At 39.9% G+C, this 13,789-nt stretch overlaps 2 protein-coding genes across 4 annotated transcripts in view; both read right to left on the bottom strand.

Moving 5' to 3' along the window:
* LOC116181445 (lysosomal alpha-mannosidase-like) overlaps window positions 1-13,789 on the bottom strand; it is a 110,761-nt gene that overhangs the window by 8,323 nt on the left and 88,649 nt on the right. The gene's annotated exons all lie outside the window — the stretch shown is intronic.
* Window positions 7,782-8,910, bottom strand: LOC116181448 (lysosomal alpha-mannosidase-like). 2 transcript variants are annotated; one of them, XR_004147252.1, is made up of 5 exons: window positions 8,795-8,910; window positions 8,621-8,745; window positions 8,426-8,575; window positions 8,008-8,378; window positions 7,782-7,952 (listed from the first exon to the last, which is right to left on the bottom strand). XR_004147252.1 is itself a non-coding variant. In XM_031501823.1 (4 exons), the coding sequence occupies exons 1-4, from the start codon at window positions 8,898-8,900 to the stop codon at window positions 8,079-8,081; spliced, it is 681 nt and encodes a 226-aa protein (XP_031357683.1). In that variant the 5' UTR covers window positions 8,901-8,910; the 3' UTR covers window positions 7,782-8,078. The 2 variants fall into 2 exon arrangements, 1 of the variants encoding a protein (XP_031357683.1); XM_031501823.1 differs by having other exon boundaries at window positions 7,782-8,378.

Here is a 13,789-nt window from a genome sequence, read left to right as displayed (position 1 = left end):
CTAAACGATGGACGGGCGCCTAACTTTGTAAGAAGAAGCAGTAAACCATTCGTTGACGCGACTGTGGGGAACTGGAGGGTCGACGAATCGGAAACGTTCAGCGTGCGGGAGTGACAGATTCATACTCCTCGGAAGGAGAGTGTAAAACAAGTTCGGTGGAACAGCAGGAGGATAGACCGCGCAGCTCCAGAAACCACGACACCATCGAGAGGCAATGAAGCCGCGTTATATCGTACTAATCTATACTTGAACCTTGAAGGTTAGGTATGAAGTCAATGACGTCGGATGAGCTTGGGAATGTATGGGTTCGAAGACCTTGGCGGACCTTGGAAATTAAATTGAAACCCAAAAATTGGGTCAATGGCCTCGAGTGACCTTGGAAAGGTGCGGGGTCAATAACTTTGAATACGCCTGGGAATGTAATTTGACACCCCAAAAATGAAGTCATTGACCTTGGGAATGTATGGGCTCAATGACTTCGGGAATGTAATTCGACACTTTAAAATGAGAATGAAATTTAACAAACCAATAAAAATGGAGTCGGTGGCCTCAGATAATGACCTTGAGAATGTAATTCGACACCCCCTACCAAATGGAGACACTGACCACGATTTTCCAAGCTTACAGCCACGGGACCTTGAACTACTTCCCAAGGTTACCACCAGATGGCGAGCGACCAGGAATTTTTCATCATTCTAAATTTACACGTATTATGCCTAAAATAGGCTGCAAGAGTTCTTTCATTTATGCTAATTTTCATTAGGAATAATTTTAAATATTAATTGTCTTTCTTAGGAAAAGCAATGGGGTACATTCAATACATTTTAGGGATGATTAGGCAGGAATTTTTTAACATTTTGGATTTATTCTAAATTTGCACGTATTATGCCCAAAATAGGCTGCAAGAGTTCTTTCATTTATGCTAATTATCATTAGGAATAATTTTAAATCTTAATCGTCTTTCTTAGGAAACGCAATGGGGTAGGGCCAATACATTTTAGGGATGATTAGGCAGGAATTTTTCAACATTTTGGATTTATTCTAAATTTGCACGTATTATGCCCAAAATAGGCTGCAAGAGTTCTTTCATTTATGCTAATTATCATTAGGAATAATTTTAAATCTTAATCGTCTTTCTTAGGAAACGCAATGGGGTAGGGCCAATACATTTTAGGGATGATTAGGCAGGAATTTTTCAACATTTTGGATTTATTCTAAATTTGCACGTATTATGCCCAAAATAGGCTGCAAGAGTTCTTTCATTTATGCTAATTATCATTAGGAATAATTTTAAATCTTAATCGTCTTTCTTAGGAAACGCAATGGGGTAGGGCCAATACATTTTAGGGATGATTAGGCAGGAATTTTTCAACATTTTGGATTTATTCTAAATTTGTACGTATTAAGCCCAAAAATTAGGCTGCAAGGGTTCTTTCATTTATGCTAATTTTCATTAGGAATAATTTTAAATCTTAATCGTCTTTCTTAGGAAACGCAATGGGGTAGATTCAATACATTTTAAGGATGATTAGGCAGGAATTTTTCAACATCTTGGATTTATTCTAAATTTACAAGTATTATGCCTAAAATAGGCTGCAAGAGTTCTTTCATTTATGCTAAATTTCATTAGGAATAATTTTAAATCTTAATCGTCTTTCTTAGGAAACGCAATGGGGTAGATTCAATACATTTTAGGGATGATTAGGCAGGAATTTTTCAACATTTTGGATTTATTACAAATTTACACGTATTATGCCCAAAATAGGCTGCAAGAGTTCTTTCATTTATGCTAAATTTCATTAGGAATAATTTTAAATCTTAATCGTCTTTCTTAGGAAACGCAATGGGGTAGATCCAATACATTTTAGGGATGATTAGGCAGGAATTTTTCAACATTTTAGATTTATTATAAATTTACACGTATTATGCCCAAAATACAGGAAGAGTGATTGTAAAAATGAGTTATTAATGGTAAAGACGAGGAAAAAGGAGTGGTGAAGCAAAGAATAGGAAGCGAAATTCAGAAAAAGGGGCCCGAGGGGGTAAGAAAAACAAGATCTGCATCTATCTTCGAGAAAGGTCTGTGGAACCAGTTGAACTCCTGAGGGAGTCAATGTCCCCTATAAAAAAAAAGTGGAGAATGAAAGATAATCAGCAGGAATATACAGGGTGTTTGGTAAACATGCGGCAAAAATGAAAGAGGTTATTCCTTGGACTATTCTAATGATATTTTATCCTTTGATGATTTTTGAAAAAACGCATTCGAATAATGAGCCATGATAGAGGATTTCACAAACAACCGTTTAAGTAATAAGGGCAGAAATTACACATGTATCTTCGCAACGAAGCGTTTTTTCAAAAATCATCAAAGGATAAAATAACATTAGAATAGTCCAAGGAATAACCTCTTTCATTTTTGCCGCATGTTTACCAAACACCCTGTAGGAGTGGGGGCAATACGCATATGGGGATAAATATATTGTAGTAACTGAAAAAAAAATGATATTGGCAAAAGAATGAGTAGAAAGTGACAAAACAACCTTGGATGAACAGAAACGAGAGAAAATAGATGAAGAATGAAGAAGAGCAGTAGCATGTAAACAACCTAGACACAGGGTGGTATAACGAAAACGAAACACACTGAATAACTAGTAAAAAATACAAATACATGTCGAATTTGGTTTGTTTTATTTATTTATTGTCTCTCTCTTGTTCTGGGCCCTCAAGAGGATTTCGGATACGTTTAAATGGGGTACCTCTCCAGGAAGAACGTCCCGCTCGATCTCGCCCGAAGAGACTCAAAAGGTCCACGTCCACTTCTCATGACATCCATTATTTGAACCTACACTTTTTTATAACTTTCATAAGTAAAATTTTATCACGTAATAATATTAATAAACTGGATTTGTTCCTGGTTGCCTATTTATTGTCCTGATATCAAAAATATAAGTTAAAATGGAAAATATCAAGAGTGTATGAATAAAGAAAATGATGAAAATTTTGACTTTTCACCGGTGAACGATAATGTGGGAAGGAGCCAAAGAAAATTTAATGCTCTACAGCTTTGTCGAAGGCGGCTTTTTTATCAGATCATCGGTTTACAGGAAATAATGAAAAACGTGAAGTAAAAACGGATTTGTTAAAAATTTCCGACTTTCCGAAGCTTATATCTCGGAAACCGTTCGGAATTTTGAAAAGTGTATAAGACCAAATTGTAGACAATTTTATGAGCTTTAATTTTGCTAATAAACAATTTTTTCATACGACGCACCGTTTTCGAGATATCAGCGGAAAACCGAAAATGTTGGATCTCTGCGCCCCTCCCCTCGGGAAGGCTCCGGTCGGAATCCGGGGACTTTGAGTATGTTTACCTCCTAAGGGGTCCAAACAAGCGTCTGAATGCTCGTTCGTTGCCTGGACTATGAAATGGACTTGCGATACGCAGGTGGCGCACATTAAAAACAATCTAGCACGAGAGAGGGTGGGTCTCTAAAAAATTTGCGGATAACCTCAAAGTACAGGAGGCAATTTTTAGTCCATAAATAAAAGTATTGTAAAATCTGGAAATAAGCCTAGAATTGTTTAAGCAAAGTGTACGTAAACTTACAACGATGTGTTGGTCTTTTGAGTGGATGTACTCCAGATAATGTCCACATAGGAGGGAGTTCACCCTCGTAAAGTACTTTACGTATCGGTTTGCTCGTTTTCGGGCACATAAAAGAAATGTAGGTACAGCAACTGACTAATCAATGTAGGTACGTTAGCCCCGGTTTTTTTGGATGTTTTGCGTACACAAAGGGCTGACCTTCAAAATTGTAAACGAAACGAAATACGCACCCTTTACTTTGTACCCGCGTTGGTTGCTCTCGATGTTAAACAATACCATGAATACGCACACATACACCGCAATTTAAGAATCGTGGCGGCTGCTGAACGCGCGCGGATTACACGAAATTTCAGCGCCAGCGACGCGCCGGGTACTGGTGGTTTCGTGCGCTGCTGGGGCGTCCCAGGCGTCGAGTCGATCGCGTCGACCGTGAACATTTCACATACAAAACGCAGGCGTCCTTTCAACCACCGTGACGTCACCATGTACCAAAACGTCATCGTAAACTACCCTTGAATTGTGCATCCACCGAAAATGTAATGGCTCATCCCCAAAAATACGCGAAATTCGCTTTTTTTTCGAAAGCTCCCCGTTATCGATTTGCCCAAATCCGTCCACTTTGCGTGCCCGAAGCGGCTAATATATTTGCACTTGTTACATGAACTTGGCTCGAACGTCACTCACAGAAGTGCGGCATAACGCCTTACTTACGTCCCTTTTAATTAAATTTCACGAGTCCGCATAAAAGCGTGCTTAGAAAATATGCGCCATTTCGTTATTTATGTTTGACATGACGGCAGTGGTACTAAAACTTGCGCAAAGAAATCTATTCGATACCTCTAAAGGTCTTTTTCTTTTTATTGTTTTTGGCAACTCTCTTTTACTGCCAAAAACCCTTTTCCCGCAAATGGCATAAACTTTAATGAAAAAACGTATAGTGAAGGAAGTAAAATGTAGAAGAGCTCCCTAACATTCATAATAGAACGACCTTAGGGGTCATGGTACAATTTACAGGGCGGACGCATTTTAAAAGCGCAATTTTTCGGAGGGCAAGCTGGGAATTATCGAGACAGTTCCCAAAAAATCTGGAACTATTCGCAACTAAGCAGGAGGACGTGCCATACTTGTACAGTTCACGCCCAATCATAATCTAAGCAGACAACGGGAGTTTACGCGTTAAGAAACGAGTGATCTCGATGAAGCCCGAACCGCGGAATTAATCATAGTGGACATAGGGAACCCGCAACCGAGACGAAGCAACAGTGCGCGACGGAAGAGACTGTGGACTGGTGGGGGAGCAGAGTTAGGAGAATGATAATGGTTGACAATGTGAGGAAAGACGGTTTTCTCGAGCGCCACCGGGTGATATTTCCTTGCCCCCGGTCAACGTCTGTGGTTCCGGAACGGTGCGGTTGCCACGGGGAACCCAGTCAGAGAACGGTCATCGAGGTCGATCACTGGCGAAACCCTAAAGCAGAACTAATGAAAGTAGATGCCCCCCTTAGAATCAACGGAAATGAAACATCACGCCTCGGGTGATACAATCCGGAACGGTGCGGTTCAGTCAGAGAACGGTCATTCGATCACTACCCTAGAACTAATGAAAGTAGACGAATGAAATGATCACGCTCAATTTCGATCCGAAAGGGAACGCTAAAAATTTAATTAATTTCTAGGTTCCCTGCCATCCTAAAAATATGGGAGGGAGCTCAAACGTCTTGATAAATTAGATGCGCTTCCAATGATACTAAACAGTCTAATCAGCCGTTTTCTGGAACACATCTGATTACCTACCGGAAAATTATACTTACTTAATTGACCGGGTTGAAATTCTAAAAATCGAAAGTCCAATAAACACCCATTGAATTTTCGGGCCAGGCATAGACCTGTATTATCTACGTAAACTGCACTACCTATCTGGCCGTAATACTCATTTTAACATTGGAAAATCAAAATCGACTGATAATTAACTAACGAAGATCAGAAAATATTATTTTTCTCTCATCTTCCAAATTGGCTTTTGGGTGCTGCAACAATAATTTAAATATCACCACGGGAACGGTTACAAAGTGATAAATTGGCGGTTAAAACAATTAATTCGTACTTCATTGTTGCCTCTTGGAATATAAATAATTCTGGAGGTTACAGAATACACCTGGATTTGTCGAAGAAATGGAAAGATACAAAGAAGAGAGATACAGTTATGTTACATAAGTAGATTAGAGGAACAATAAAGAAATAAGAGAGAGTAGAGAGGAAATGAAGGGGAAGAAAGGAGTGGTGGGACAGAGTGTAGAAAAACAGACAGAATAATTATGGGGAAAGAAAGATGAGGAGAGACTGAGAGAACAAATAAAGCACACAGGAAAATGCATGTTACTAAGATATTACAAGAGGAGGTGATACAGGATGAAGAAGGAGAAGAGGTGGAAAGAGACGAGATATCAAGAAAATAATCTAACAAATAAACAAAAATGTTCGGTGTACTACGTAAAGGAACAACCCCAGCAATACAAAAGTGCTTTACATGCAGGTATGAATGTCTTAAAAAATTTGGCAAACCTAAAGTAGACAGAAATTTATAAATAAAGGGTTGTTTAAGGGTTGGTTACAAATTATTTAAACATTATCTAACAAATAAACAAAAATGTAGGGTGTACAAGGAACGAAAGCAGATTCTGGTAAACTAAACAGTGAAGAAAGGGAAGGAAGAGATCAAATAAGAAATGATGCTAAGGAACCAAATAAGCAAGATATGAAAAGGAGGAGGACTACCGGAAGAATGGAAGGAAGAAGATTTGCAAAAGAATAGACAAAGACTGTGGGGAAGATTATATTATATTGAATGAAAGATTAGAAGAATGAATAGAGAAGATTTTAGAGGAACCTCACATGGATTTAGAAAAAGGAGAACTATCGGTTGTATTGTGTAAACAACAGCATTTCGGTCTAAACACCAAAATTAATGACGGTATACCCTGTATATGAGACTATTATAATTTATTAAGTGTAAATCTGAAGGATCATCACGAATAAACACAAAGTTGGTTTATTGTATTTGAATTTGTTATCTCAGTGGCTATTTTTCCTTTTAGAATTGGTTGTAATTGCGTAATATTGTTTACATATTTTCGCGATTTTGTAATTATTAGATGCTTTAAGTAAGACACATCTGGTCAAGTTTGCTTTATTTAAAAATAAGGTTACATTTGGTCGTTTGCGATTAGTCTTTTCAAGCGAAAATTAATTAACGCACGTGTTATATCGCGGTTAAGAGATAAGGCGTTTTACGATGTACGCGTTATTTTCGAGGTAAGTGTTCTTTCAAAGCTGGCGTTACCAAGTCCGTTATTTGAATGGAGGAAGGAGTTTGTTTGATGGAGGACGTGGTGTTTCTTTAAATACTGGAGTCGACGTAAAAACGAGGCCGCTGCTAGCTGTTAGTTGTCAGCTTAGACCTTTCTAAAAGGTTTGCCTCTCATAAAAAACCTGTGAACGTCCTTTTAAGGCCCTTAAAAAATCTTAGAAAATCTCATAGATCACAAAAGGCTCATCTAGAACGCATCTGTTGTCAGTTACCACGGCAGCGGACCTCTCTAGCGCAGCAGCTCTCTTTTGCCGTGACCAAAATTTCGTTAGACACAAAATATGCTGCTGTGCTGTCGGTATAAAATTGACGCGAGACTCTAAAGTTTCGTTGATTCCGTTTTAGTTTCATATAAATAGCTGAGTACACAGCTAGACGAAATTCGAGGCGTGCCGATAAGCGTCGCTGACTTAGCCAGCAAGTAGCGATTTAACCAGTGCAGAAAGAACGATCATGTAATCACGGCTATAACGCGAGTGTAGTATCGAGGTGAAACACCGGAAATGCTCGGGAAACGTCTTTATTACAGTTCATGAACAAATTGCATAATAATAATAATAATAATTGCATCTTTGTTTGTTTTTCAATTAGATCAAATTAGTTTAGGTTTGTCAAACGGATACTTCACTTCACGATTATTATTGCATGTTTTTTGGGTAAAATTCCTTATTTACCATTTAAAATTATGTTAAAAACTCAACCAAAATAGAACACACTGTACAAAATTGGCTATAATTTTTTACCTCTCGCTTTTCTCATCTGACCCGATTAGAGTAGTCCCCAACCTGTGCGTATCAAATGAAATAATCAACACTATTTATTTATTTAAAAAGTTGACAATTGATTTTACACAACTGATGAGAATTAAAGAATGTAATGTAGACTATTGCGGGCAAGTTCGTCTAGGAGCAAGTGTCATTTTGTCTGGGAAATTTTGTCCATTACGAATTGAAGCGATCGTTATTAGATTCACTGCAACTATAAACGAAATGCAGCATCCCCGACGAAAGGAGGGGAGCCGATCAATACTTACCCAACGAATTCCGGCACGCTTGAGATCACCGTTTATACAAGTCCTCAACGGAGTTTTACAACTATTATTAATTAGTAATTAAATAAAGAAATAACAAGAAGCGATAGCATAACAAGGATGTGGGGTAAGTTTATGTTGGCGGCGCCCAGGTAAGAAGTCGGGTAAATATGCTCCACGTTCAGGATGAACGTACGTATTTCCATAGGATGGAGGGTAATTTTCAAATCCTCTTCCCCCACTCTGACGGGCTTAGGCTGGACCTTCTTCTCTCCTTTAATTGGAAACTGCAAACGCACGTTGTCCGCCTTCAGCTGGTTGGAACCCAGCGTGGTCTCGGTGAACGACTTGATTTCGAAGGATGTTAGCAAGCCCTGCAAGAACTCTGTAGTGGGCCTACGCTAAGAAGAGCACGACAAACCTTGAGGTCGACGGTCACGGGAGTGCCCAAGCTTGCGTCGTCGTCTTTGCTGAACGGGTGCTCGAGCCTGAAGAGGAGCTGCTTGGCACCCAAACTTTCCAATGTGAGCAGACGAACGTTATCGGGCAAAGAACGTGTGAGTCCGGCAAACTGGAAGTTAAGCATGTGAGGGCCGTTTCAACGCGGAACTCTCACCTCGAAGTTCATCTTCTGCCTTAAAGTGGTAAAGTTGTTCTCTTTCGCGTTGTATTTACCTACAAACGTCCATGGGGACAGCAGGAGACGGTGGGCCAAATTTACCTGTTGGACGGATCCTGAAACTATTAATACAAAATGGTTATGGGAGGTGACGACCAATAACATACCCACCTTTGTTCGTGCCCAGCACCATGTAGTGGCGGCCTCGAGCAACGACTCCCTGGCCGTACTCCTTCTCGTCCAAAACCTCGTCGACCCCATACTCGTCGTCGTTCATCAACCGTCGGTGCAGCTGCAAAAATCAGATTATGCCATTGCTGGAAACTGTTTCTGAATTCATGGCGATAGTGATAAGTTCAAGATCAAGATCAAGCAATTTTCGTTTCCTTGGGGGTGTTCCATACCCCCCTTCAGCTACCCCCTTTGCAGAAAAGTTTTGTCCTCTTCATGTGAGCGCCAACGCTAAACGTTTTTGAGGAAGAACGTAGCACTGGGGGATCTGTGGTGTGCAATACCCCCCAGGTTCCAAAAAAACGTTTACCGTTGGCCCAAACGTTTTTGCAAAGAACGTAGAACCGAGGGGTCTAGGGGGAATGGAATACCTCCAGGAAAAAATACACAATTAATCTTCAAACGGCCATAAGATATTCCATACTTCCCAGACAAAAAAACGTTTACCGTTGGCCCAAACGTTTTTGCAAAGAACGTAGAACCGAGGGGTCTAGGGGGAATGGAATACCTCCAGGAAAAAATACACAATTAATCTTCAAACGGCCATAAGATATTCCATACTTCCCAGACCTTCCGTTCCTTCCAAAAAAGCACTTAATGTTCGCACCCACATGAAGAAGACCAAACGTTTTGGCAAAGAATGTAGAATCGGGGATCTAGGGGGAATGGAACACCCCCAGCAAAAAAACACAATCAATCTTCAAGACCCTAAAACGGTCACAAGGTATTCCATACCTCCCAGACCCCCGGTGCTACGTTCCTCCTCAAAAGGTTCAGCGTTGGCACTCAAATGAAATGGGCCAAACATTGTTGCAACGAACGACAGAATCAATTTCCATTCCCCCCAAAGGTCATAAGATTTTCGTTTAGTGGGGGGTTTTCTATACCCCCAGAACCCCCCGGTGTTACGTTCCTTCCAAAAAAACGCTTACCGTTGGCACCCACATGAAGAAGACCAAACGTTTTGGCAAAGAATGTAGAACCGGGGATCTAGGGGGAATGGAATACCCCCAGCAAAAAAACACAATCAATCTTCAAGACCCTAAAACGGTCACAAGGTATTCCATACCTCCCAGACCCCCGGTGCTACGTTCCTCCTCAAAAGGTTCAGCGTTGGCACTCAAATGAAATGGGCCAAACATTGTTGCAACGAACGACAGAATCAATTTCCATTCCCCCCAAAGGTCATAAGATTTTCGTTTAGTGGGGGGTTTTCTATACCCCCAGAACCCCCCGGTGTTACGTTCCTTCCAAAAAAACGCTTACCGTTGGCACCCACATGAAGAAGACCAAACGTTTTGGCAAAGAATGTAGAACCGGGGATCTAGGGGGAATGGAATACCCCCAGCAAAAAAACACAATCAATCTTCAAGACCCTAAAACGGTCACAAGGTATTCCATACCTCCCAGACCCCCGGTGCTACGTTCCTCCTCAAAAAGTTCAGCGTTGGCACTCAAATGAAATGGACCAAACATTGTTGCAACGAACGAATATCCATTGCCCCAAAATGGTGATAAGATTTTCGTGTACTGGGGAGTTTTCGATACTCCCAGAACTCCCCCCCCCCCCCCCGGTGATGCGTTCCTTCCAAAAAAACGCTTACCGTTCGCACCCACATGAAAAGGACCAAACGTTTTTGCAAAGAACGTAGAACCGGGGGTCTAGGGGGAAAGGAATGCCCCCTGGAAAAAGTACACAATAAATTTTCAAGACCCTACAACGACCATAAGGAATTCCATACCCCTCAGACAGGTTGTTCCCTCGTGTATAAGGAGCTGAAACACCTCCTCGCACATTATAACCTCCTGATACCAAACTGGAAAAGATGTAAAACGAAATTTGGATTCGAAATACTTTTGTGGGTAATGGGAAAAGACCTCCTCGACTATTATGTTCTCCTGGTAGCCAGACAAAATTTTAAAGAATTTTCTGATTGTCCCCTCGTGTATTAGGAGCTGAAACACCTCCTCGCACATTATAACCTCCTGATACCAAATTCGAAAAGATTTAAAACGAAATTTGTCTTCGAAATATATTTGTGGGTAATGGGAAAAGACCTCCTCGACTATTATGTTCTCCTGGTAGCCGGACAAAATTTTAAAAGAATTTTCTGATTGTCCCCTCGTGTATTAGGAGCTGAAACACCTCCTCGCACATTATAACCTCCTGATACCAAATTGGAAAAGATTTAAAACGAAATTTGTCTTCGAAATATATTTGTGGGAGAAGGGAAAAGACCTCCTCGACTATTATGTTCTCCTGGTAGCCGGACAAAATTTTAAAAGAATTTTCTGATTGTCCCCTCGTGTATTAGGAGCTGAAACACCTCCTCGCACATTATAACCTCCTGATACCAAATTGGAAAAATTTAAAACGAAATTTGGCTTCGAAATATTTTTGCGAGTGATGGGAAAAGACCTCCTCGACTATTATGTTCTCCTGGTAGCCGGACAAAATTTTAAAAGAATTTTCTGATCGTCCCCTCGTGTATTAGGAGCTGAAACACCTCCTCGCACATTATAACCTCCTGATACCAAATTGGAAAACATTTAAAACGAAATTTGTCTTCGAAATATTTTTGTGAGTGATGGGAAAAGACCTCCTCGACTATTATGTTCTCCTGGTAGCCGGACAAAATTTTGCAAGAATTTTCTGATTGTCCCCTCGTGTATTAGGAGCTGAAACACCTCCTCGCACATTATAACCTCCTGATACCAAATTGGAAAAATTTAAAATGAAATTTGGCTTCGAAATGTTTTTGTGAGTGATGGGAAAAGACCTCCTCGACTATTATGTTCTCCTGGTAGCCGGACAAAATTTAAAAAGAATTTTCTGATTGTCCCCTCGTGTATTAGGAGCTGAAACACCTCCTCGCACATTATAATCTCCTGATACCAAATTGGAAAAATTTAAAACGAAATTTGGCTTCAAAATATTTTTGTGGGAGAAGGGAAAAGACCTCCTCTACTATTGTGTTCTCCTGGTAGCCGGACAAAATTTTGCAAGAATTTTCTGATTGTCCCCTCGTGTATTAGGAGCTGAAACACCTCCTCGCACATTATAACCTCCTGATACCAAATTGGAAAAGATTTAAAACGAAATTTGTCTTCAAAATATTTTTGTGGGAGAAGGGAAAAGACCTCCTCGACTATTATGTTCTCCTGGTAGCCGGACAAAATTTTAAAAGAATTTTCTGATTGTCCCCTCGTGTATTAGGAGCTGAAACACCTCCTCGCACATTATAACCTCCTGATACCAAATTGGAAAAATTTAAAACGAAATTTGGCTTCAAAATATTTTTGTGGGAGAAGTGAAAAGACCTCCTCTACTATTATGTTCTCCTGGTAGCCGGACAAAATTTTGCAAGAATTTTCTGATTGTCCCCTCGTGTATTAGGAGCTGAAACACCTCCTCGCACATTATAACCTCCTGATACCAAATTGGAAAAGATTTAAAACGAAATTTGTCTTCGAAATATATTTGTGGGAGAAGGGAAAAGACCTCCTCGACTATTATGTTCTCCTGGTAGCCGGACAAAATTTTAAAAGAATTTTCTGATTGTCCCCTCGTGTATTAGGAGCTGAAACACCTCCTCGCACATTATAACCTCCTGATACCAAATTGGAAAAATTTAAAACGAAATTTGGCTTCAAAATATTTTTGTGGGAGAAGGGAAAAGACCTCCTCTACTATTATGTTCTCCTGGTAGCCGGACAAAATTTTAAAAGAATTTTCTGATTGTCCCCTCGTGTATTAGGAGCTGAAACACCTCCTCGCACATTATAACCTCCTGATACCAAATTGGAAAAATTTAAAACGAAATTTGTCTTCGAAATATTTTTGTGGGAGAAGGGAAAAGACCTCCTCGACTATTATGTTCTCCTGGTAGCCGGACAAAATTTTAAAAGAATTTTCTGATTGTCCCCTCATTTATTAGGAGCTGAAACACCTCCTCGCACATTATAACCTCCTGATACCAAATTGGAAAACATTTAAAACGAAATTTGTCTTCGAAATATATTTGTGGGTAATGGGAAAAGACCTCCTCGACTATTATGTTCTCCTGGTACCCGGACAAAATTTTAAAAGAATTTTCTGATTGTCCCCTCGTGTATTAGGAGCTGAAACACCTCCTCGCACATTATATCCTGATACCAAATTGGAAAAATTTAAAACGAAATTTGGCTTCGAAATATATTTGTGGGAGAAGGGAAAAGACCTCCTCTACTATTATGTTCTCCTGGTAGCCGGCCAAAATTTTAAAAGAATTTTCTGATTGTCCCCTCGTGTATTAGGAGCTGAAACACCTCCTCGCACATTATAACCTCCTGATACCAAATTGGAAAAGATTTAAAACGAAATTTGTCTTCGAAATATTTTTGTGGGAGAAGGGAAAAGAACTCCCCGACTATTATGTGCTCCTGGTAGCCGGACAAAACTTTAAAAGAATTTTCTGATTGTCCCCTCGTGTATTAGGATCTGAAACACCTCCTCGCACATTATAACCTCCTGATACCAAATTGGAATAGATTTAAAATGAAATTTGTCTTCGAAATATTTTTGTGGGAGAAAGAAAAAGACCTCCTCGACTATTATGTTCTCCTGGTATCCGGACAAAATTTTAAAAGAATTTTCTGATTGTCCCCTCGAGTATTAGGAGCTGAAAGACCTCCTCGCACATTATAACCTCCTGATACCAAATTGGAAAAGATTTAAAACGAAATTTGTCTTCGAAATATTTTTGTGGGAGAAGGGAAAAGACCTCCTCGACTATTATGTTCTCCTGGTAGCCAGACAAAATTTTAAAATAATTTTCTGATTGTCCCCTCGTGTATTAGGAGCTGAAACACCTCCTCGCACATTATAACCTCCTGATACCAAATTGGAAAACATTTAAAACGAAATTTGTCTTCGAAATATTTTTGTGGGTGATG

Source organism: Photinus pyralis, unplaced genomic scaffold (genome assembly GCF_008802855.1).
Source record: "Photinus pyralis isolate 1611_PpyrPB1 unplaced genomic scaffold, Ppyr1.3 Ppyr1.4_LG9, whole genome shotgun sequence".
Lineage (NCBI taxonomy): Eukaryota > Metazoa > Arthropoda > Insecta > Coleoptera > Lampyridae > Photinus > Photinus pyralis.
The sequence above is the reverse complement of the archived record's forward strand: the minus strand, read 5'-3'. Positions and strand labels throughout refer to the sequence as shown.